This window comes from Castor canadensis, chromosome 2 (genome assembly GCF_047511655.1).
Source record: "Castor canadensis chromosome 2, mCasCan1.hap1v2, whole genome shotgun sequence".
NCBI classification, from domain to species: Eukaryota; Metazoa; Chordata; class Mammalia; order Rodentia; family Castoridae; genus Castor; species Castor canadensis.
In genome coordinates, this window is record NC_133387.1 from 92788965 (window position 1) to 92814839 (window position 25875).

Sequence of the window (25875 nt, forward strand, 5' to 3'; positions counted from 1 at the left end):
TGCAAAGGTGATGGTGGTGGTGACAATGGTAAATCAGTGACTAATAGTGTCAGAAAAAGGAGTAGGATGATTATAGTTCTATTTAAAACAATGCTTTTTAAAAAGGTATTGTAACTAAACACAATGAGTTCCTGGTAAGTCCAAAGTCAAAAAAGCACAACCAGAAAATAAGAGTGGAGAAAGTTTTATTATATACAGCAACTAAGGAGAGCATAGGGTTATTTACAAAGGAACACGCTCATCAAAGAAGCATGGGGGGTTTATTTGCATAGCCTATGTATTTGTGTATGGAAAAGTCTATTATCCTACATGTAGGAGCAAGCACACATTTCTAAGCAAGCTCAGCTTAAGGTCATGGTGACATGAACACTTCTGGGCATGCTCAGTTGAATATTATAACAAGCCAGGTTTACTCTAGGTTGCCTAAAAGAAAGAGTCAGAATGACTGAGATGAACTAGACTGCTTCCTAGTAAGTCTCTTCAAAGAATTTTAGCTGAAACAAAAGAAAGAACTTGAAGGTTTGTTAAGAGTCTTTTTTCTACATTTTTATTAGCATATATCAGGATTAGTCAAGATTAAGTTGTACAGAAGGTTCCATGTGACATTTACATACCTGCTTACAAGGTACCTTGGTTAGGTTCACCGCTCCATCATTCTCCCTCATCCTCTCTCTTCCCCCTTTAAAAACCCGTTTTGATGGGTTTCATTTTCTATTTTCATACAAATATATGAAATATATCAATCATATTCACTCATTCCATTACCTGCTCCTACTGGTACCCAACCTTGAACAGGACCATGTTAACAGTCTTTTAATGGATGGCAACTTTCTCCCCCTTAAGTGTAGGAGTTTGCACTTGAAAGCACCTGCCTCACTTAGTGGCTAACAGTATTGCTTGAGAAAAGGAATTAAAAGTTTCCTGGAAGTTAATGAAAATGAAAACACAACCTACTAGAACCTATGGGACACAGCAAAGGCAGTCCTAAGAAGAAAGTTTATAGCCATGAGTGCATACATTAAAAGGACAGAAAGATCTCAAATCAATGACCTAATGCTACATTTCAAACTCCTAGAAAAATAAGAATAAGCAAATCCCAAAACAAGCAGAAGGAGAGAAATAATAAAAATAGTGCCAAAATTAATGAAATAGAAACCAAAAAACAAACCATACAAAGAATCAATGAAACAAAAAGCTGGTTCTTTGAAAAAATAAACATGATTGACAGACCCCTGGCAAACCTGACTAAAATGAGAAAAAGAAAGAACAGAAATGGCATGATTAAATATATTGATAATACTAATAGATATAAACACCTAATTAGCCTAGAAGAAGGAAGGAAAATGCCGATATTTGATAAAAACTCACAAGCAGTGGAACTTCTTGCCTTTATCTTTCTACTTAATCAAAATCACCTCAAAGCCCTTTTCCTTACGCTTCTGTTGGTTTTTTCTTGCCTTCCCATCTTAGTCAATTGGGACAGCTATAACAAAGACTCACAGGCTGGGTACCTAGAAATAACAGAAATTTATTTCTTACAGTTCTGGAGGCTAGAAGTCCAAGATCAAGGTGCCAGCAACGGCTTCAACATATGAGTGGGGTTGGTGTGGGGACACAAACATTCAGTCCATTGCACTGCTTATACTAGTTATCTATGCACTTATCTCTTCCAGTGGACAATAATGTCTTTGAAAATGGCATCTTTCAAGTCTTACATTATTTTTTAAATCCATTTTACCATTTAGTTTGGGTATGAGGAGCAACTTGTCCTCATAAACTTTTAGAAAAGATCCAGAGTAAATGAGATCATGCCCCACCCCCAACTCATCCCCTCATTCATGCATGTTCTTTGACAATAAAAATGTCATCTCAAATCATCATTTTACATCTCAGAAGATTTCTCTTTTGTGGGAATCTGTCACTGCTGTCAAAAGAGTGAAGTGAACAAAAGGCACTTTTTGTACTTTTCAAATATGCTGCTATAATGGATAACAAAGCACTTGATCACTAAAAATTGCTCACTGTGGAAGCTCACGCCTAACAACACTGTTTTTCTTTATTTCCTTCCCTATGTGTCCCAGAATGCAGTTCTTTAACATTGCAGAGTATGAGAAGGACCAAATTGTGAATGCATCATGTCCAAGTCACTAATACTCTTAAAATATCACAGGACACGATGCTAAGTCCCAAAGGCCTTCTGTATGCTGTCTTCTTTACATGTTTCCCTATCCTAGTCAATGAGGCTTAGTGCATCTTGGCTGAAACTTCTGAGTTTTTGAGAAATGGTGAATCTACGTAAGTCATTCCCACAAACTGGCTCATGACCTTGAATACATTAACCTGTGTTCTCTCTCAGAGAAGGCTTTCAATCTCAGATTACCAAACTTTTTAACTTAAAAAAACAGAACCATATTCTTTGTTTTAGCACATTTATTAGCATCTTCCAGAGCAGGGCTCTGGAATGACTGCACAAGAAATGACTGATTAAAGGAATGTATCTTTGTTCTTTCATGATCAGTCATATGCTTGCTATCACATTTGCATCTAGATCACACTGATTTCCACCCAGGTGTACGGCCTCTCAACATACAGAACCAGTCCTCTCCTCTGACTGTCTCTCCTTTGCATTAAACCACCTTCACTTCCTGGGATCTATGCTTGCCATTCTCCAAGGACTTCATGAAACTTCATAGGTAATATTTGCTTGCTTAGATTAAAGTATCAGGCTTACTTAATTTGTAGAAAACAATATGTCAGTGATGGGAAAGGTGCTAGGGCCTAGAAACTTGAGTAACAGTCTTGCCTCTGCCTGCAGAGAGGCTCTAGTTAAATTGTGTCATCTCTCTTGACCTTTGTTTTCTTATCTATAAAGTACAGAAAATAATACTTTCTTCTCAGAGCAGTTTCAGGATCATTGAAAAGCAGCATAATTTGTGTAAGTTGATGTTATAATTGTTGTAATTTTTCCAGTTGTGTATTGGTAACCTAACAACCCAAAATAAAAACACTAATTATTGTTAACATCAATGCCATGATACCTATGTGCAAGACACTGTTCTTTGTACTATCTTGATCAAAGCCCACAACAAAGCTGTTCTCATCTCCATATCACAGATGAGAAAAATTGAAGCTCAGGGTGCTTAAATAACTTGCCCAGAGTTCACAACTAGCAAGTATGAAACCAGGACTCAAATTCTCATGATCCAGGTTCATTTAAATGGCAAATAACAATGGAGACCATGACCTGTGGTCAGTACAATAGTTTGAGTTTCCACTAAAGGTAAAAGTTTTGTCTGAATTTGAACTACCAGATTAGACCACATTCTTCTCCTTGGACTCCCATTTGGCTGATGTTTGGTAGAACCCCTCCTAGGCTCCCCTTTGCTCAAGAAACTGATGGCAGTAAGCTCTTAGGCCTTGCTCTTCTATCATTCAAGCACCTCTTAAGTCAGGATCAAGAACTCTGGAGAGTAAGAGAAATTGTAGTAGTCTTCTGTGACAGCTGCCACACCCTAGGTAGAAATTTGTTGTCTCATGGTTCTAAAGACTAGAAGTTCTAAAGGCCAGCTGGGTTAGCCTTCTGAGTGCTGGGAGAGAACATGTGTTCCTTGCCTCTCTGCTCTGCTGATTTGCTAGCATTCTTTGATGTTGCTCAGGGATGATAGTCTCCCTGAATCTTCACATCATCTTCCCTCTGTGAGTGTCTTTTTCTCTTTACATGTCCTATTTATAAGAATTAAGGGCCCATTCTACTCAAGTATGACCTTTTCTCAACTTAACCAATTATATCTGCAATGACCTAATTTCTAACATTTTGGGCAAGGGATTGGTACTTGAATATATGGATTTTCATGAGACACAATTCAACCCATAACATCAGTAAGTAGTCACGAAGCCTCTCTTGTCTGAAGACTTTGAGCTGCTTTGGGTTTGGGTAGACAATTAAATTATATTAAGCAGAAGTGTTTTTAATAAGCCACCATGGCTACATGCTATAGTATGCTCTGAAGATCAAGCAAAGGATCCTTCTCTCCCCTTTTATGGATTGCATGTCCCATGCCATGTTGCCCTTTGGGTCTTCCCAGTCTACCTATCCATGTTTCTTTGAACCATAAGAGTGAGTGATGGCCTCCTCAGTTATCCATTCATGAAGCTATTAAATAAGTAGACTCTGAAAAGGATTTAAAGCTGGAATAAGGAAACATGATAACCAAATGAAGAAAGTAATGAGAATCTGAAAATATTTGGCCAGAACAAAGGTGTGCTTTGGTGAAGAGTCTGCTTATGCTTCAGATGACTGCTTTCAACCCTAAGAGTTTTTTTTTACCATCCATTCACTTTCTCTCTAACCTATCATTGGAATTGCATCCTCCATTCTCAAGGCTTAATTTTTCAGAATATGGGGGAATACCCTCATACTTTATATATGAATAAAAATGGAAAAATTGCAATTGTTTTTTTTTTTTACTTGCATGAAGGCAAGCAAGCAAAGTAACTTTTACAAATGTCTTCGAGATTCTACATCCATTCTCTTCTGGGAAAAGAATTAGCAGACTTATATTTAGATTTTCTGTTTTCTGTTGGTGAACTGCAATATGAGTTAGCAACTGTGGGAGAAAATGGTACTTTGATCTTTCCCCAATTTAAATTTTCTTAACTTGTATTTGTCACTAAACCTGATACACCTCTGTTGCCAACAAGCACCTTTTAGATGAAGACCATACTTCTATCATGACCTCCAAGGCCTACCACTCTTCTCTTCATGTAGCCAGAATGTCTGTATTATTCAGTGCTCAGTGCTTCAAATTTTGTATCTCCAGACCTGTACTTATATTTCCTCTACCTAAAATGTTCTTCGTCTTTCCACCTTCTTCACCCTTTGAATGCTCAGCGTAAGAATTGCTTCTCCTGAAGCCTTCTCAGCTTTCCTCTTTTCCTGGTGGAGCCTTCCTTTCCTACTCCCTTCACTTTTCCTTCTTGTGTGCACGTCTTATTCTCCCACTACATGTTAAGCTCTGTATGAGAGAAGATGGTAATAACTGATTTTATATAACTCCCCAACTCCACACTCCCTACTTTGGTACCAGCCATGTGACCTTGGAAGTAGTAATGCTGGCTAGATAAAGGAAAGAGTGAATGCCTGAAATTTCCATCCTTTCCCAGTCTCCATTTAGTAATCCTAATTTTAACAGTGTTGCAAAATTCAGGCCACCGGAATTCCTTGCCTCCCTACACTGGACACACTACTATTGAAGATGTTGAGAGCCATAAAATGGTAGTCCTGAGACCCTGCTCCTAGGAGTTAGAGACATCAAAAGTGTCAGGCACCAGTGTTGTAGCTGGGAAATTACCCAAGAGGAATTGGCTCCCAAAATGGCTGGGTGGGTCCCTCTGAATCCAAGGTCAACCCTCAAAGATCAGAAACTCCATTTTTGTTATTGAGGGCACTGGAGAAAAGGTGGGAAAAGTACCTAAGTTTTGAAGCCAGAAAACTGTGGGCCCAGACTTCCTGCTAGCTGTGAAATCCTAGGCGAGTTGCCTCACCTTTAAGTGCACCCTGCTGCAAAGCAAGAAAGATGTACACTTTCTGAGGATGATGAAAAATTTGAGCAAAAACTCAACTCAAGCTGCAGGGCCTCTGAAAAGCTTTTCCAAGTCCCCGATCTAATGTTAAGTAGTCTCCTTTTTGCTCCCATGAGCTCCCAGTACCTGCACATAGCTATTCAATGCCCAGAATCAAATCTCACTGATTTACTCACTTCTCCTCCCACAGTGCACACCTCAAGGCTATAGGCTTCTCCAGGGCTCTTGTCTACGCTATTGCTGCAGCTTTAAATCAGCCAGGCATGGGCCTTCTTCTAGCCTTGGGTGATGCCCAGGGGTGTGGCCAAGGGCCTCTGGCACTTAACCTACACAACTGCTATTTTCTCAATCTTATGTAGAAACAAGCAGCAAGAGAAGCTTGTCAGCAATGTCACTCAGAAACACCAGGGAAGGCCTCGACCAAAGAGCAGCTGTGAGTGCCAGGGTGGCCCTGGCTGAAGCAGACTCAATCTGAGGTTTGCCTCCTTCTCTCTGGAGCACTGAGGCTGCACCCCCAATCTTAGGAGTGCTAATAGGATTCAACCTAGGGTCCCTTCACTTACTCTTCACAAATGTGCTGAAAACTGATGATTATTCCTTCTTTGCCTCACATTGGTGTTAACCAAACTACACCTTGCAGAAATGCTTCAGATTTTCTACTTTGTGGATCCTGTTCTTCTCCAATTTGTAGCAGAAATCTGGATTTTCCTACTGGTGGGACATTGAAACTGGAATTTGGATGTAGGTACTGAGTGAATGGACAAATTTGGATCCCTGTCTGGGTTCAGGCCTCTGTTCCTACTTAGATGCTCCGACTCCCTCCTTGGCAAAGGCTGGTATTCCCTGAAGCCCCAGGCCCCAACCTGTCACCACCACCATGCACCAATATCCCAGTGAATCTGCCTTCAGCCTCCTAGTAGGACCACAGAAGCAGCCATCACTCCCGACACTACGCGGGGGTTAAAACCCTTGGTGTGGCACTTGTCATGACATGCTTTATCATTTGGTTGAGCTCTACTGAACTGAGTTTGGTTAAAATCAAATTGGTTCTTTTAAAAGGATCCAGATGACCTCTGCAAAGATGTTGACAGGGTCCTCTCTCTTCATCTCACTTCTACTTTCTGTACTTGTCCAAGGTCACCCTCCCAGCCAGACCTATAGCACTGGGAGTGCAGGGATGTCTGTGCCATTTACCACCACATCTCCAGGGCTTTTGCTGGCACATCTGTGCTGTGAACACACCATTTTTCTTTTCAGTAAGATCAAGGCCACACAGATTGAAGTCTTCTTTAAAAGTATTTATTTCTGAATTGGTGCTCATTCTTGAAAGTTTAGAAAACACTGAAAATTGCAAAAATGGAAATGTTATCACCCATAATTATTATGGTATATGCCTTTGCAAGGTGTTTTTCTATTTGTGTAAAATCTTGTAGCCTGTTTTCCTTGTGTAACATAACATTGTAAATATTTTCTTTCATTTTTTATTTCCATGTCTATCCAGCATCTATTATATTTCCAAGATAAAGAAGCAGGGACATATAATGAAGGTGGATGAACACCACTTTCAAAATTCCCCCCAGGGAGAATGAGCTTGAGGCAAACAAGGGTAGCCAAAAAGAGAAATTAACACTCAGATCTGGTGTCTGTTACCCTGGCCATCCCAGAGAGGCTTACTTTATACAAGGGGAAAAATTCCAAGATTGGCCAGAATTTCAAGAAAAGACCCAAAGTAATTCAGTAAGGTTAGTTTTTTAATAAGTCTGTTCCCTAAGCAGTCTGTTTTAAAAGTGAGGATTGTCAATTCTTTTTTCCCTTGTGCCAACAGATCAGAATGGGGGCTGGGTGTGGCACTGGAGCACAGTCTAGAGTACCTGCTGGGTAGTGCCATCACACTGGCCCCTAGTTGTCCTACCACATGGAAGTTGAGGAATCCTAGGAAGAGGCTGCTGGGCAGTTGTGGGGGACACTTGGGGGCTCAGGGACACAGCATTGTTTCAGTGTTGTAAAAAATGTACCCTGCACCTGGCATCCTAGCTACCACTTGGAGAATGTCTTCTTTTATCATCATTCCCATGCACTCAGCTACCAGCTGGCCTGATGCCTTTGACCTGAGAGACATGTTTGATTGTTTGATGTCACCCGAGCTTGAACCAGAGAAATGTGATTTGGAAGATATCAGGGAAATAGTTCCAGAGCCAGCAGAGAACATACAGGGCTAGCTCTGAGGCTTTCTTTGTGGAAGTCTATGAAGATTCACTCCACCCCCAAATTACACTGGGCAGTCATACTTCCCTTTCACATGTCATCCCACATGTCTGATGTTGTCAAAACTCCATGGAGCTCCATAGTGGACAAAGGGAGCCCATAAAGTGAAGAACAGACAAGAGTTAATTAGGGACTTGAGTCCTGACCCTGAGTGAGCCAGCATCTCCTAAGACACCTTCTCTTGCTGACCCTCCAACCTCAACTTTTCTCTTCCTCTATCCATGTTTACTGCTTAGGTACAGGGACAATATTCTCAATGACCTAGAGTGAGAACTACAGCATTCATCCCAGTCCCAGCTTTCCTACTGATCTGTGTGAAGTACAAGTAAAGGTGAAAATGAAGTTTTCTAACAGGTGTATCAGTCTTGAGTATGGGAATGTTTTAGGGCTGTACAGGGGACAGGCCAAGGAGAGGCAAGGCAGGGCTGGGACATGTGCACTGAGTGGGGGATAAAAGCTCTGGAAAGTGCCTAGAGCAAATCCTACCCATCCCCACCACCCCAGTGTTACTTTCTCCCAACCTCCTACAAATTTAAGAACACAGTGGTCCTTGAAGTTTTCATAACGATTGTTACTGGTAGTAATGAGTTAACTCTATACTTTTGATGTATGCTCTGGAAACAGTTTGAAGAGAACAGAGGATATCAAACCAGGAAAGGAGGAGGTGAGAGAGATGGAGTAGGATCTCAAATGGCAGTGGTCTGCTGTTCTTTGGTGCTGCGGCACAGGACACTGGAGTAAGCTATTGACAGCCTCTTGCTGGTGGGGCTCTAGATACAGGACAAGTTGTCTAGGGAGGTTAGTGCAGCATAGCTTCAGATGGCATCTCTGCCAGACCTGAGTTATGCAACCTTAAATAAGTTTTTCAGCTTTTCTGCATCTCAATTTCCTCATCTATACAATGATCACATCTCTCAGGGCTGTTGTAAAGACTAATATTTGCAAGGCATCTGTCATGAAGTCTTAATAAAGTTACCTATTAACATGAAATTATCTTCCTGGGAATTATCAAAAATTTATGGAATGATTTGTTTATTGAAAATTTGTGTTCCTTAAGATCATTCTAACTTTAGAAAAAACAGGAAAAGAAAAGATGGATCATGAGTTATAACATTGTCTGACTTTGCTTTTATAGGAGGCATGGAAATTTACACTAGAGAAGGGAAGACAAATTGTCAAGAAATCCTCAAGTTTGGTAAGCAATCAATGCATTGAAGGCCAGTCCTTTTCCTTGGCGGTTTGCCTCTAATGGACCCTGCTCTCACACTCCAAAAGTTGGGGGTTACTCTGGATACAAGCCCACTTCATGCCATCGTGGCGTTAGGACTACAGTAGGAACACAAACTCCTTTCCATTTTTTCTCCTGCTTTCTCTTTGTGACAGCACCACTGACATTTTTGGCTGGATAATTCTTTGTTGTAGGGGTATCCTGTACTTTGGGGGGAATGGTCTAACAGCATCCTTGTTCTCTAACTAGTACATGCTAATTAGTACGATTCTTCTCTCTCCAGCCATAATGAACAAAATGTCTCCTGACATTGCCAAATGTCCTCTGGAGGGTAAAATCACTCAGTGCTCTCCGGTAGAGAGGTTGTAGGCTTCTGGTCCTCTACTTTCTAAAAAAAATGTGATCTCAGGCGAGGTGCTCAACTTCACGGAGTCTCAGTTTTCCTGTCATAAGATAAGGACAACAATAGTCCTCTGATGGGAGGACTAACAGAGGTTATGCATGCAAAAAACCTGGCACCATGCCTAGGGTTTACCAAGGACCCAATAACTGTCAAAGTCCTGTCCATTATTGTTGTCTCCACTAATTTGTCCTATTTGTAGTGACACTTTTATTCATTATTCAACAGGTAGAATGTTTAGTTCAAATATGTCACCATATTTGAACTAAACATAGAGTTAACATAGAGTTAAGTATCTACTTAGGCTCTGGTTGCAAATCAGCAGCAGTTGAAAAGAAAACAGAAAAGTAGAACTTTAAAGAACGGTGTCATCCTCAGTGCTGGAGATCCTGGCAGTAAGGAAGCATTCACTTACAATGAGAGGGCATTGACCTTGCCCTTGGATTCTCCCAGCTGGCTTATCTCATCATTCACCTGACACAATGCATTTAAGGTATTATTGATTTAGCAACATGGAAACAAAGGGAGGGAGAATCACTTATGTCGAGGCTTACTAGAGTTAGCAAATAAAAATGCAGGATGTCCAGTTAAATTTAAATTGTACACAAGCAATGAATAGATTTTTTAGTGTAAGTATGTCCTGCACAATATTTTTAGCTGTCAATCTATAGGGGGTCATGTGAGTTTTGATGTATAAGGCTGATTCATGATTAATGGCAACATGTAGGCATTTCTACATAATTGATTAACTAATCACAATGTTGGCTTCACCAATCATTATTTAAATCAGTGAATAATTAAAGGCTGACAGTAGCTACTTCAGCTAATCTACTTAAATTGTTAGATAAGAAATTGAAATACTGTGAGAAACCCTAGACCACCTGCTTCAGAGCTCTGAGCAGAAGGGAGAATAATAGAATGTGTCTTTTATTCTTTTCAACTTAGGTCTAAGACTTATTTTCAAAGCATTGTTTATTTTACTAGCACAAACTGCTTGGCATTAACTCAAAGGCTAATTAAGACTTTACAATTTTTTATTTCTATCACCAGAATTGAAAGCATAATTTGTAAGGGAAGATTCCAATAATTACTTGCAAGAAGCCAAAAAAAAATCTACAGAAAAATTCAACAACAACAACAACAACAAAAAAAAACCCAGGAGCCTCCCCCAATTATTTACTCTGCAGATTAAAACTATCAAGGAAAAATCAGAAAATGCAAATAAGCATGTCTGAAAAACTGCTCAGAGAATATTGGCTGCAATGAATCCCCCCATGAAGGCTAGGACAGCAGCAGACCTAGCTGGAACAGACAGCAGCACACAGTAGGTTACATAGCTTTTCAACACAGCCTTTCAGACTGTGAGAATCCAGACTGGAGGAAAGTTACGTATCACTGAAGGGAATGAACCCACTCCGGAAAAAGGCCTGGATCTCAGAGGTGCTCAGAGGCTCGTTGAGGGCTTTTAATGGATTTGGGAGAGTGCTGAGTCTCCAAACACTTACAGTACCTGAATTATGGAATAATCTTATTTAATTCTCACCTCTACGAAGTAGATTGAATATTTTTTGTTATCAAACTCATTTTACAGCTGAGAAGACTGAGGCTGAGTAATTTAGTCACACTAGATATCTAGTAAATAAGAAAGGCATCATTTAAACCCTGAGTTAGCTTTTTGCAAGTTTAATGCCTTTCCTGCTATGCCAGTAGCTTTCCAACCAGGACTCCACCATGCTTAACTTCAGGTAGCACCCTTCATACCACAGGCTATGTGGATCCTGAAATCATACAGGGAACAGCCTGTGCAGCCAAACAGGAGGGTCTTAATCACACATCTACCTGCTCAATAGCAGCATCTGGGGAGCCTTTAAAAATTGCTTATGTCCAAACCCCAGCCAGAACCAATTAAATCTAGGTAATACATTACACAAAAAGTGTTGAAAAGCACTTCATCATGCAGAAATTCAATTTCAGGTGAGCTGTGTACAGAAAAGTGGTTACTGAGCCCTTTGACCTTCCACTTATGTCATTCACCCCAATTTTCTTTATTTGAACGCTGTTTGTTGTTCTGCATCCATGTAGCAAGGTGGTGTGTGGGGACTCTAAGAAGGCAAGTAGAAGCTGGCTGATAGATTGCATATTCGTGAAGATGTCTGACTACTGCCTCCAGGGACAGCCCAGATTTGAGACTTTCTTCTTAGATGAGATTAGATGCAGCCAAATGCAATATTTTAAATCCATTCCTGAGTTATTAGCAGCCCACATTTTTGTCTCCTCTAGCAACATTCAAACTGAAAGGAAGGGCTGGCCAATGTGTGAGCAAGGACTTCTGTAGTATGACTCTGGGTCCATCTGTTTTCTTTGCAAATAAATTGTCTGGAGGGAGGAGGATGGTTTGAAGACCATTGTCTTTCCCATTTTATGTGATGAAAAGACCAGATCATCAAAACTGCTGCATCTCACACATCCCTAAGCAAGCTACCTACTTATCCATGGCCCACTTCCCAGCCTCTGTTTCTGCACAATGAATATCAATGGCAGCTGCAGCCTTCAGGCTGGATTTTGACAATGAACAGCTGTGCAATTATAAAATTTTATTCTATTATATCTCTTGTATAGTAATTATAAGACTGTTCATATAATTTTTATATGTTGGTTATCATCAGTGTTAAAATCTACATTGTCATTAGAATAATTAGACCAAGTCTTTCAGACTAAAGTAAATATTAAAAGAAGTAACTTAAGCATTCAAATGCAACCTGACTTTAGACTCTGGGTCTCAGAATATGTCTGTACTTACAAACCACCGCTAATGTTTTGCATAATTGCATGCTGATGTGTGTTTTACAGTGTGTCTGCAGTTCTGATCTCAATCAGACTCCAAGTCTTTCAGTTCATCTTGGGCTCAGATATGTCCTTGTGCTCTGACATCCTGGACTCAGATGTGTTCCTTAGCTCCAGCAGTAGACGCATATTTATTGTTAAAAGGGGATTTGTCATGGTATTTCATCTGTGAATATCTTATATTTTAATGAGATTAACCCCTTTATTACTCTTTTTTACCCCATCCACCCTACCCAGCCTCGGTGAGTTTCATTCTAACTTCACAAACAAGGATGTAATGTACTTTGAAATATTGCTGTGATTTTAACTTGCAATTCCCTCATTGTTAGAGAATTTGAAGATTGCTCATGTGTGGATTACTAATGTGAATGTGAAATATCCATTTAAATCTGTTAAATAGATTTTCAATCTATTTAAAAAAAAAACACCCCTTCTTTCCACTGCCACTATCCTCCATACCATTTTATACCAGTGGTGGCAATTTTGTCCCTTACCAGCCCCCCTCCTGGCCCAGGCAAGAGACATATGCAATTCCCTTACCTGACACCTCCCAAGATTCTCCACTGCATCCTAAGCCTGTCATAATGTCGCCTTTCTTCCTTGGTTTACACTGTTCTAGGACTCACGATGCTCCAGCCAGGCTGAAATGTTTGTCGGTCTCCTAAGACACCAAGCCTTCTCCTACCTCCACAGCACTGGGGCAGGGGGTCTCCCTCTGCCAGGATCCAGGCTTCTCTGGCTTTAGTGTACCTTGGAGACATAGATTGCCTTTCATAGTCTGGTGGTGAGGGTGTGCAGGCTGCAACTGTGCCTTTCTAAAAGCTCCCAGGTGGTAGCAGTGTCCTAAGGCATGAACACACCTTGAACAGCTAGGATCTAATGCAGTGGTTCTCAAGTCTTAGTGGACATCAGAACGACCCTGGAGAATGGCACTGGAATGACCTGAAAAGCTGAAACAGGACAGATACCAGGACTCACCACAGGGTTTCTGACTTAGGAGATCAGGAGAGGAGGCTGGTGGGGGAAGGGTTGCATCTTTAGCAAGACTGTAGTCTCCTTTTTGAGTTGCAACACCTCAGGACATCTGTGACTTCCTTCCCAACTGATTTCTGGATCATCTGCATCCTCTGCTGTGTTCCTAGAGAACCCTGCTAATCCCTCCACCTCTGAGGACCAGCCAACAGCTGGGACATCTATCCAGATCACCCACTGGATGGTTAGCTGAAGGCAAAGACAACCTCCCTGCCTTACATAGAGGTGGGAGCTCCTCTGCTCCAAGAATTCTGGGCAGGCATCTTAAGGACTCTTCCATACTCATTTATATTCTGAAAAAGGTGCTGATTCTCCTTTCTCAAGATAAAAATATTGCCATTTGCCATAATACACTCATGGCTTCCTGCAGGAGTCTGTGGGCTGGACTGTATCTCTCCCTTCATTAATAAATGCTGGTTCCCAACTTTTTCTACTCTGTTGTCTCCTCCTTCTTTCATTTGATGGGCGCATCATGGGAACCATTAACTTTCTAAAAACACTGATTGATAAAAAGCCATAGCGTTTAATCTACCATACATCTGGGCTCTTACGGAAACCACTGTCTAAAATCCCTTTGCTCTATAAACCTCTCTGTTTGCCTGGGAAAGAGACTTTCCTTCTTCTAAGCCATCAAATGTATTCATTTTACCCATAACAGGATAGTATTGTTTTATTTGAAAGTGATTTATTATTATTATATTATTATTATTATTGTTTTCAATCCCTTTTTCTAAAGCATTTGTGTACAGGGATGTAGTCAGAGTACAATTGAAATGTGAGAGTGGCCATGAAGGTAGGAATGGGCAGCTGGGTAAAAGGGGAGAGCCCTTCAGACTGAGGAACCTGAATGAAGCGGGTGCAGGAGGTGGGATGAATATAGAGTGTGGGCACAGAAACAAAAGGTAAATTTAGATAAGTAAAATGGAGCCAGATTCCTGGAAAAAGTTCCAGAAATCTGGATTACAGAAGGGCCTATAAGTGGGGAATCATTCCTTGAACTAAACAACTCTTTATTGTCATTTTTTTTCTCTCCAGAAATATCCTAGAAGCAGTTCAGATATTTGTTCACTCCCGTTTTTGGCCAAGATCTGTCAGAAAATTAAATTGTATGTATACTATTTCTACCTTCCAAGTATATGACATCTTTGCTTGTCCCTGTTTTCAGATAACTAAAGTGATCTTCACATTTAAAAGGCATCTTTCTGAAGGTATCAGTGTTTCTTACTCAAAACATGATTTGTACAGAAACTAGAAGACGAATTAGCTCCAAATAATGTCATTTTGGAAATACATTGATTGCAGCCATACCTTTAAACTCAAAAGCTTGACGTGTACTTCACACTAGAATGCAGCATTACAGTGGGGCTTCCCGTACAACTCTTGCACTCATTGTTTGACACCTGGGGACAGTCCCTGCTTGCCATGATACAGACCATGTCAGATCATGACTGGGACTTTTTAAACATCTTTAGTGAAAGGCACCTGAAAAGTCTGGCTCAGATTCATCCAAACAAGATTCCAAGTACAAAGAGACTGTCTGGAGCTGCCAGTGACCTCACCTCTCCCCCAACCTCCCTTCACATATCTCAGTTTAAAATTCTATACTTCAGTTCCACTCTGGGTCTGAAGCTAAAGCTACTGTCACAGAATCATTGTTCCAGAACACTAAGAGACAGTGACCTTAGAGGGACACTGGGCTGGAGGCAAAATAACCTAGGTTCTCCCTTCCTCAGTGTGTTAATCAGCTTTCTGTTATTGTAACCAACTTTGAAAGAGGAAATGTTTATTTGGCTCACCGTTTTGGAGGTTTCAGTTCATGACCAGTTGGGCCTGTTGCTTTGGATCTAGGATGACACAGAACATCATGGCGGTCACATGTGGTAAACAAGAGACCTGTTCACTTCATGGCTGAATGTGAAAAGAGGAGGAACTCTGCTGGTCCCACAAAACCCTCCAAGGGCACTCATCCAATGACCTAACTATATAATCCCACTAGGCACCTCCCCCACCTTAATGGTTTCTACCACCTTACAATAGCACCAAGCAGAGACCAAGCCTTTCACACATGGGCATTTGGGGACATTCTGGATCCAAACTAGCTCCTCAGCTATTTCTAATGTGTTTGCTGCCGCCATTGTTGCTACTAGGAAATCAAGGCACATTTTCTTCTTCAGTTCTCACAACAACTCTGTGAGGTATGGGTTATTATTAGTCCCATTTTACAGAGAAGAAAACTGAACCTTAAAGAAGTAACTTCACCTAGTCCACCGACGACCTGAGATACAAATGCCCCCAGGTGTATTTGACCATTTATGTTTTTTGGGGACATACATATTCTTGACTCCCTTTCAAAGCTTCTTCTTGCATCCATTTAAAGAACTTGAGTCACATTTTCTCCATATCTAAAATTAAAATGTAAACTAAACTCTGATTCTTCCTCAGAATCATGAGAGAGCTTTTTAAAACCCAGATTCTGTGACCCTCCTCCAGGCCTAGAAAGAGTGTTGCATTTTCCTGAATGTTCAGGCAAGTCTTAGGCAACTGAACCCAATGCTGGATTCCTGACTGTCTTGTCCAGCACTCAAGAACCAGACTAAAAATGCCACAGGTACAGATAATGCTTTGATGACTGTGAGACATTCCTTTAGGCCACAACATCTGCCTGAGTCCCTCTCTCTTTTATTCTTGCTCTCCCTCACGAGCCCTTCTTCCTTCCCTCCCATTTCTCTCCCTCCTGGTTTTCATGAGGGGAGGCTAGACCCAAGAATGCTCAAAGGTGAGAGTCAGTACAGACTGCACGTCTGTACTAAAAGGCTTTATTAGTTTCCCTTGGCTGCTATAACAAAATGCCACAAACCAGGTGACTCAGAACAACAGAAATTTATGATCGCTCAGTTCTGGAGGCTAGAAGCGAAAAGTCAAGGTGACAGCAGGGCCAAACTCCTTCTGACACTCTGGGTGGAATCATTTCCTATCTCTTCCTAGCTTCTGGTGGTGGCCATCAATCCTTGGCATTCCTTGGCTTACAGCTACACCACTACAATTTCTGCTTTTATTTTTCATATGGCCATCTTTCCTGAGTGTCTTTTCCTTTTATAAGGACACCAGTCATATTGGGTTAGAGGGTCACCTTAATGACCTCACCTTGGCTTGATTACATCTGCAAAGACCCTATTTCCAGTAAGGTCACATTCACAGTGATGGGGTTAGAAGTTCGACCTATCTTTTTCCTGAGCAAAATTCAACTGGTAACAAAATTTGCCTATGACTTGTCATCCTTCATCCCTTGAGATTCATGGGAGTTAAATCCACTGGAAATCTCCAGTCTTGAGAGAGTAGGAGGTGGCTGATTCTGACCCGTATTCAGAGTTTCTTAAGAATCCAAGAGTTACAAACTTTTCCTGGCTCTTCTGTCAGCAAGAGCTCCTGCAGCCAGCTGTGTAAAGTGCTGGCTTGTATCCCAAGAACAGTAGCAACACCTCTTTTGTGAATGGGGGTAGATGCAGAGAGCATCAGGATGTTTGGAGAAGGGAATTTCAGACATGAAAGAAGATGTGGGGAGATTGGTGCTGCCAGCTCCCCCAGGCTCCCAATCGATTCATCAGGCCCTCATTCCTGTTGAATTGGGAGCCCTGTCCTCTTCTTGATGAATGCATAACATGGGCCAACAGGACCAAACAGTGTCAAAATGACAATGCATCATTTGAACCACCTTTGAAAACTTGAATGTAAGAACACCTGGGGCTAGGGATTTTCTTGGCCCAATTTGAAAGGGAAATTATTCTTTTACAAAAAAAGCAAAACTGGTGTGTATTTCTTCTTTTTAAAAATCAATGTGCTTCGAGTATAATTGGCACCAGATCACAACATGTTCCATGTTTTATGACTTACAAAACACATTTAAATGCAGCTTTATTTATTCTTCAAAACAACCTGTGGTTCAGTAATAATAATGATAACTAAAAGTGATCTGGTGCTGTCTATGCACCAAGGACTGTGGTAAATGCAACCCTATTAAGCAGGCACCATTACTGTTCCCTTTCAAAATAGGTAAAGACATTGGCCCAAGGTCACAAAGCTGGTAATAGATAAATCTGACCTTTGAACCCAGCATTTCTCATTGACACCCCCCTCCCAACACTTAGCCTTATTCTTTAGATGAACAAATGGGTTTTAAATGTCTGGCCCACTGTCTGGGATTGCATCCATTTGCCTTGTGGCTCTCAGAACTACTCAGATGCTCTTGACTCAAAAGACCATTTAATAAATCCTAGATAGAGCCAAGTTACTAACTCCAAAGTTTAGGTTCAAAGAAGAGTCTCACATTGTCCTGCAATTGCACGACTCTGCAATTTCCTAGATGGGAATCAGCATTTGCCATTTAGAAGCTGGGAAAAGTCTGGAAGTGATACCACAGAAATGTCCTCCCTGGTGAAGTGTCTGTATCTTTGGCATAAACTGGATTAGTTACCACATCTGGGTCCTTGGTCACCCAAGCTCATAAATGAAATGAAAGTTTCCAACTAATGACAAAAAAAAAATGCCTAAGATTCTCAGACTATATGGATGAAAAGAGTAAAATATTAAAGAAAGACTTCTGTAATAGAATGTGTAAAAGGGCACAAATTCAATTTGTAGTGCTGAATTCATTGACTGGACCCAAAATGTACTCTCCTGTTTCCTGGGGATCTCAACATCAATATCCCATGCCCTCTACAACTCCAATTCAATTATTTCGCTTCCCATATGGGCCAAGTTAAATAACGAGAGAAAACAGTTCTGTTGAGTGGAGAGCAGAGATCGGCAAAGTTTGGCTGGCACGGTGGCACAACATGCAGATTCTGCATGATTAGCAGATTAACCCTCTGTCATATAAAACCATGCAGTTATGTCTGAAAGTGTCTCTATTTGCTTTCACAAGCGTCGTTTCTTTTTTTTTTTCTACCTCACTGGGTGTTTTATTTTCTTTCTTTTAGATCTATTAAAAATTCTATGCCATTCAAAGATGTAGATTCTGACAAACACAGTGTTTTCCCAGTAAGTATTTTACAAATAACCAGATGTTCATTGAATATTACATGACTTCCTCCAAATTTTTTTCCTTTACTACTAAAAAAAGACAGAATTTCATTTGCGTGAAATATTAATTTCAATCATTTTTGGCTTCAGATGCGTAGGCCATCAAACTGCATCTTAAACCCAGACTTTCGGTTTCCTGTTGTTTTCATTCCCTGCTGGAATTCTCCGTGGGGACTACAGTTACCTCGAAGGGCAGTGTGAATTATTTTGGAAATTCATAAACCTACATTCACTTACTTTATAAAAGTATTTCTGTGGGGTGGTGTGTGTCTGGCTCAGAACTGATAGAATAGCAAGGTGTTTTCTGGGGAAGCAAACAAGTGAGTGACATGTTACAAACTCCAAAAGTGTGGGCCACATCAGATCTTTACCTGAAAATAGGGGACAGAAAAGCATTGTTTGACATAATTGTGACTCATGATTCTTCCAAATCAGTCAGAAACATATATATCTACATGATTAACAGTTGAGCTAGATTATTTTTATATTGTCCAATAAAATGATTAATCATTTGACCCAATAAATGAACAGTTTTAGAACCTGAGAAGATTGGTAGGTGGCAGAGGAATTTTTGGAAGTTGGATGATCTTCTGTTTATGGAGATTCATATTCACCAACATACATGAATTCACATGCACACAGAACCAGACACACATATCACACACACATGTACACATCTGCAACATGCACACACACACACTCCATACATACACATACGCATGCACACACACCCCAACCCCACACGCAGACTCACACCTAATGCCACATTCACACGGATGAAGACCTGCATTCACATGTGCACACACTCCCCCCACCTGTTATTGGTCCTGGTGTTGTTACATAGCACCTCATACTTCATGTCTTATATTAATCTTATTTTCTTAGTGATTGTTAATATTCCCAGTCTGTATTTAAATTAAAATCTGAGGGTGTCAATACCCCTTAGACAGCTCTGATTAACCTTCTCCTTGGGTAGCATCAAGCAGTGCTGAACTCCTCCTGTGTGTGCTCTTCAATTTCAGACACTGCGGGGCTATCACTGGAGAGGGAGAGACTGTAACGACAGTGACAAGACAGCATACCCAGGCAGAAGGTAATTCTCTATTGCCAGCTGATTTTGAAAATTGCCTCCTAGAAAGGAGTCAGTAGACACAATTCTTCCTCCCAGCCTAGGAGATCCCATTTGCAGAGAGAAGGGACCTCTGTTCATTTGTTCACCACCATTCATTCATTCACCACCATTCATTCGTTTCTTTGTCCAAGACATGCTCACTGAGCAACTAAGATTTGGAAAGCAGTCTGTATCATGTTAGGCGGTAAATGAAATAAAAATATGCCCCTTCCCATGGTGCCGACAGTCTACCGGGAGAAACAAGCACACAGGCATGATTGGGCATTCACACAGCACCCCTGCACAAATTCTACATGTCTGGTGGGCCCAGGACTCTGCCTACTGCAACAAAGAGAAGGCTCCAAGGAACAGAAAGCACTTTCCACTTGAGTCCTGGGCTGATGCTCAGCCCATCATATCTCTGATGTCAAAAAATGAATATGGCACCCTTCACTTACTCAGCATTAACTTAATCAATGCTTAGGCACTTTAGAAGCACAGTTTTGCTGGCTTCATCTATCTAAAGAAAATGGACCACAGATTTGGACATTATGCTCACCAGCAGTGTCACAACACAACCTGAGTAGACCCAGTCACCAAAAAGACTGGCTTTAGTCCAGGAGTCTCAGCAAATGCCCCAAATCAAGATGAGTACAGAGAGACCAAGTGGAGGTTTCTGCGTGTCAAAACATAGTGACATAGGGCCCTCTTCTCGAAGAACACTGTTGTCTTTCAGTGGCATTTTGTGTGAAAATCATTCATTCATGAAACTAGCATTTACTGAGTGTTAAGTTCATGCCAAAGATCAATGGTGATGTTTTCTTCTTAGGCCAGACAACTGGGATGTACATCAGGATTCCAATTGTAATGGTATTTGGGTAAGTGACTGAATTCAAACTTAACTCCTCTCTTACTTTCTTCCCTCCTCAAAACCCCACTGCCTGTTTGCTTGAGTCGCACCTAAGGGAGCAGAGGACAGCCTGTGGGAACTCTCCTGCTGCTGCTTGGATGGGGAAAAGTATTTCCATCACACGTGAAGAGCACCAGATGCCTGACGAGGATTCTGAAACTGGAGAAACTGGCTGTAGTGAAATGATGGCAGTAGTGCTGATGGTTTACTCCAACAGCAGTGTGGGTTGCTGTAAACATGCTCACACCACTCCCCATTTCATCACACTGTCCCAACGGAATGAAGGGATTAGCAAGGCTTCACAGGAATGTGACTGAGAGAGTCTCAGTGTTCTCTCCATCACTAGATGAGGAGGGCCCAGTCTGGATCTCTCATTATTCTAGCCCTCAATTCCTCTTAAACCAGCTTACTCACAGGGAACATTGCTATGTTGCATTAGGGGATCAAGAGACTTGGAAGGATTTTTGTCTATTGATTTGCCTTGGTACTTTTAAGGGCAATTGGGGAGGATTTAGTGTATGTGTCTCATAAATTTATAAACACACTGCTAATCTCTTCATTTCTCTTTTAAAGGGTGTTGATCCCAAAGATGGAATTCCATATGAGAAGAAATTCTGTGAAGGTATGAACTAAAATTCAGTGTGCTTATTGCAACAGAAGGTTCTTTTCTAGTTGTCAAGTTGAAGTGAGACTACCTTGTGAGTAAGTGCAGGAGGCCAGCGCTTACTTTAAGATTACCAAGTTGCATTTGTTTTCATGATAGATCAGAAAAAGGCAGGAGAAAGAGGAAAGGAGACAGACTCTAGAAGATGCAAAACTTAATTTGCTTACTTGGCTCTTTTACTTGGGCATTGAAAACTTCCATAATAACATTATGGAAGATAATATGTGCAGGATAGATAACCAAATAATCAAATAAGGACACAAGGAGAGGTGATAACTGAAATCTTTAATTATTTGCATGTCCTTCATGTCACCTGCACAGATGGCAGAGAGTCCCTGTGTCTGTGGGACTAAAGATGCACACCTGAATGACTGAGGGATACTACCAATCTCTAGCCTGCAAAAGCTCCCACGAGTACCTGAGCAAAAGCTCTGTACTTTAAATAGAAAAATGCCACAGACATTTGCCACAGACATCCGGGACACCAGTGCTGAAAACAGTCTCCATGGGGTCTTAAACAAGACCTCAGATAACATCACTGCTTTCTGTTAGACAATGCTTTTCTCCTCACTTTCAGAAATAATTCATGCATTTATTCATTCATTCATTTCTTTAAGAAGTATTTCCTAGAAAACTGTTCCAGTTGTACACCAAGTGCTAAACTTGGCTCTGTGTTTTCAGGCAAAAAAACCCATACCATCCTTACCTTCAAACAATTTCAAGTCTAATTGTCCATAACTCTCAGAGGGGCCAGAAGAGGATAGAAAAATGTAAATGCAATTGCATATTTGTGCAGTGTAGAAATATTTGTTGGCTGAATAAAAGAATAAATGAACTTATGAATAAATCTGAAACTGGGGTGTGGCTCACAGGCAGGGCATTTGCCTAGCATGCGTGAGGCCTTAGGTTCAATCCCCAGTACAGCTAAAAACAAAAATAAATAAGCAAATAAATAAATGCAGTTCTAGGTGAACCCTAGACCCTCTGGATTCACTGTGAGAAGCCTCTTGGATTCTCCACATTCTACCCACCTGTGCCCTCCTGAATGTCCTGGGCCTTCTCAGTCCCTATTTGTGTGGCCCAGTGGCGGCTTCCATGTGTGCCACAGTAAGGCTGTGTCAACCTGTGGCTGCCCTCAGTGATTTGGGGTGGGGAGAGGAGACTCCCTCTTCTGCCGCTCAGAGGCATCAGTTGATTTTCCAAGCTCTTAAGGGATTTGGAAGAGTATGTCCACAAGTGAGTGATTTGTGTGGACGGGTCTCAGAATCAGATTAAGTGACTCCTACCTCCAGACACACAGGCTGCACAGAGACCTTTCTATTTCCATCTCTCCATTAATCAATTAGAATCGTCCATCCAATACTTTTTGTATAGAGATTAAGGGCTTTAAAAGACCATAACATCTTTGAAAAAAATCAAAATTGCTCCATGAGGTCTTTAACTCTTATTAAAGAGAATTGTAACAGAAATTGGCATGTTTTCCAAGAAAGCCATTCCCAGAACCAACATTTAGGGCATATTTCTGAACTCTCTTCAAGTTGTGATTCATTTATTTATCCGTCATTTACTCAGGATGTCGTACAGCAGTTGGTTTTCTGCTGATCCAGGAAGCACACCTGCATCCGTACAGCTTAGCTAGCAGTTCCAATGGCCTAGAAATTTCATTCAGCCCCTGAATGCTATGCCCCTCACAGCCTCCAACACATGAAAAGTGCAATGCATCACTGTTGCAATGCACCAGTCTGTCTGCTCTCATAGCTACCCAATCTGGAGCCTCCCCACGACTTCGGTGCATAAATAATGTAAATAAATTGTGCTGCCTAGGTTCACAGCCCAGGGGAATCATTTTGCTGGGAGACTCAGCTGGGGCTCATTTTCACATCCCTCCCAACTGGCTCACAGCTTCGCAGATGTCTTTGGTAAGTAATTTTGGCAGTAATCATTCCGGATGTGCTGGCCTTTGTTTTTGTTTCCCTTTGCTCTCTCTAAATGTGATGCCAAGTCCAAACAGGTGCAAATTTCCCTCCTCAGCAAAATCTGCCATGAAAGGCACATCCACAGCCATTTGAGTTCTAGGCAAAGGGAGGCAAAGCATTTCTTTCTCCTACTCACCTTCCCATCTCAGCCCAGCTGCTGCCAGAAACCTTGAAGATGGCAGGTGGGAGTCAGGAAAGTGGTGAGTGCTGTAAGGGGACACAGCCAGGTGCCTGTTTCCCATGGAGGTCAGACGAGAACATGGGAGCCTCTCCAGCTTGGTGGTATCTGAGTTAGCAAGAAAGGGCTGGACAGACTATTGGGTACCTGAAGAGCACAGGGGACAGACAACCCTCCCTTTCCTTTCTGAAGACCACTAGCTCTGTCCTGAAAGGTTTGTGTAAAAAAATGAAAAAAATCACAAGGTAGAATTATAAACTATGACAGATTTGTAGAAGTCAAGGAAAGGGAAAGGGAGCCAATATTTATTGCTCTATCAAGCATCAGGTACCATGAGAGGACTTTGCATGTGTTTCTCAAATGATTGACTTATAAGTACAGGCAGCCCTTCCTCCATATCCGCAGCTTCTACGTCCATGGACACACCAAGTGCAGACAGAAGATGAAGTTAGGCCTATGGCTGCATCTGTAATGAGCACATACAGACTTTTATCCTGTCATTATTCCCTGAACAACACAGTATAACTATTTCCACAGCACTTACATTGTACTCAGCATTCTAAGCAATCTAGAGATGAGTTCAAGCAAACAGAAGGATACGAGTAGGTTAAATGCAAATACTACACTGTCTTATAGAAGAATGTGAGCATCCATAGATTTTAGCATCCAAGGTGAGGGCTGGAACCAATCCCTCACAATACCAAGGGACAACTGTGTGGGGTGGAAGAATGTATGTATGTTTCTAGTATGTCACCTGAACACACACTTGCCACGTGATCAGGAGAGCCATTATCTTCCCCTTGGATTGTTTAAACACCTGGGGAAATGATGTGACAAAGAATGGACATGAGATGGGACAAGAAGGGCAGCCTGAATGTCGCATGCACCAGCAGAGGATACAGGGGATGCTGCATGGGATTGCAGCTTCACAATTTGTCACAGGGAATGTGCCAAAATCTGTGCCAGAGCCATCTACACAATTGACAGCACTCAAGGGATCTAGAGACGTCTCTTATAAAGTGGAGCACCTGCCTAGCAAGCACGGGATTCTGAATTCAAACTCTGGTACCTGAAAAAAAGAAAAACAAAGAAAAAGAAAAATTCATAATTGGCAGGGTCTCATGCAAAATAAAGCCACAGGTGCCCTTATTCACCCTGCAGGGGAATTCGGGTGTGAGTTGAGAATACCTATAATCCCAGCACTAGGGGGGCTGAGTCAGAAGGATTGAGATGAAGCCAGCTTGCGCTACTACATGGTACTCACAGGTTTCACATCCATGGAGTCCTGCCTGTGTCTGACCCAGTGCACAAGGAATAATAGCTCATGGCTGTCGCTTCTGGATGGCACTTGGCTCAAATGGTTCAAAAAGAAATGAGAGCATTGCCACAAGAGACTCATGACAAAAGTCACCCTGTCTATTAGAGAAGGGGATGGTGTTCCTACCCATGGAAAAGGGACCTAGGCAAAATGAGGAAGCCCTCATCATACAGTCACCTCTGGATGTTAATTCCCTTGGCCCTCTCCCAGAAAACTGAAACTTTCATTCAGATAAATTAAACTATAGAAATTATAAATTTTCCTTGATATCTTCTTCTCAAATTAAATAAATTGAACATGAACCTAAACACTCCTCACAGTCTCCAAACTGGGCAAACATAGACATCCCTTTGAAAGGATGAGCAAGTGAGGAAACATCCAGACATATGAAAAAGCTCAAATGTTCAAAAAAAGAGTGTTCTGCTGAAAAAATCTTGCTGGAGGAAAGAGAGTGACATTTCAGGAAATATCAAACTCAGAGTCTCAACAATAATTGACAAGAGATTGTACCTGTGAGCCTTCCACGATCAAGGAAGACTGGTCTTAGGAGGAACAATAACTAGCAGAGGTAAAAATACAATGACAATACTGACTAGCAAGCTGGGTAGCATGGAAAACAGAATGGTCACACCAGGCAGCCCACTGGAGAAGATTTAGGGACTCGGGAAAAAGGCAACAGAGTGAAAAAATCAATGTTGAAACGATGAGAGGCACTCAGGTTGGGTCCTGGGGATTGAACAGGAAACTCAGCAAAAGAAAAGACATCAGGCAGAGAAGAAGCTGTGACTAAAGAAATAATAAAAGACAATTGTCTTGATTTGGGGAAATCCTTGTCTTCAATCCAAAACCCCTACCAAGCACCAGGCCAAAGTAAAAAATAGGTTCCCTCCTCATCACGTCCCGCTTCTTCTTTTTTCTTTCAAGCAGAATGAAAAGCCTTGCCATCATTCTGACCAACAGCCAGCCTGTAGGATACAAAGCAAGAGGGAAAATACAGTTGGCATTAGACTTATCTCTCAACACTAAATTTAAAACACAGCAGATCGGATTCTACAAGGCTTTCTTTGAGGGGGAAGATTGAGTGTCCAAAATGTGCTAATTGCCAAGCTGTTGTTTTCACGTGAAGCTATAGAGACTGACACTCAGTCTCTGAAATATTCAAAGACTCAAAAAATATACCAGACGTAGACCACCCTGCAAACAAAAAAGTACTATCAGTACTCCAGTCTCTCTGAGCCTGATATTACAAGAGGAAGCCAAGAAAAGTCATTAAATGTAATTACCTAC

At 41.4% G+C, this 25875-nt stretch overlaps 1 protein-coding gene across 2 annotated transcripts in view; it reads left to right on the plus strand.

The window, feature by feature from the left end:
• Positions 1 to 25875, plus strand: part of Aoah (acyloxyacyl hydrolase) — a 227048-nt gene that overhangs the window by 82766 nt on the left and 118407 nt on the right. For both annotated transcript variants that reach the window (XM_074065287.1, XM_074065288.1), the window contains exons 5-11: positions 8984 to 9043; positions 14388 to 14458; positions 18329 to 18389; positions 19454 to 19524; positions 20372 to 20420; positions 21026 to 21074; positions 22941 to 23035. In XM_074065287.1, the coding sequence (XP_073921388.1) occupies positions 8984 to 9043; positions 14388 to 14458; positions 18329 to 18389; positions 19454 to 19524; positions 20372 to 20420; positions 21026 to 21074; positions 22941 to 23035 (456 nt within the window). The remainder of the gene's footprint in view (positions 1 to 8983; positions 9044 to 14387; positions 14459 to 18328; positions 18390 to 19453; positions 19525 to 20371; positions 20421 to 21025; positions 21075 to 22940; positions 23036 to 25875) is intronic.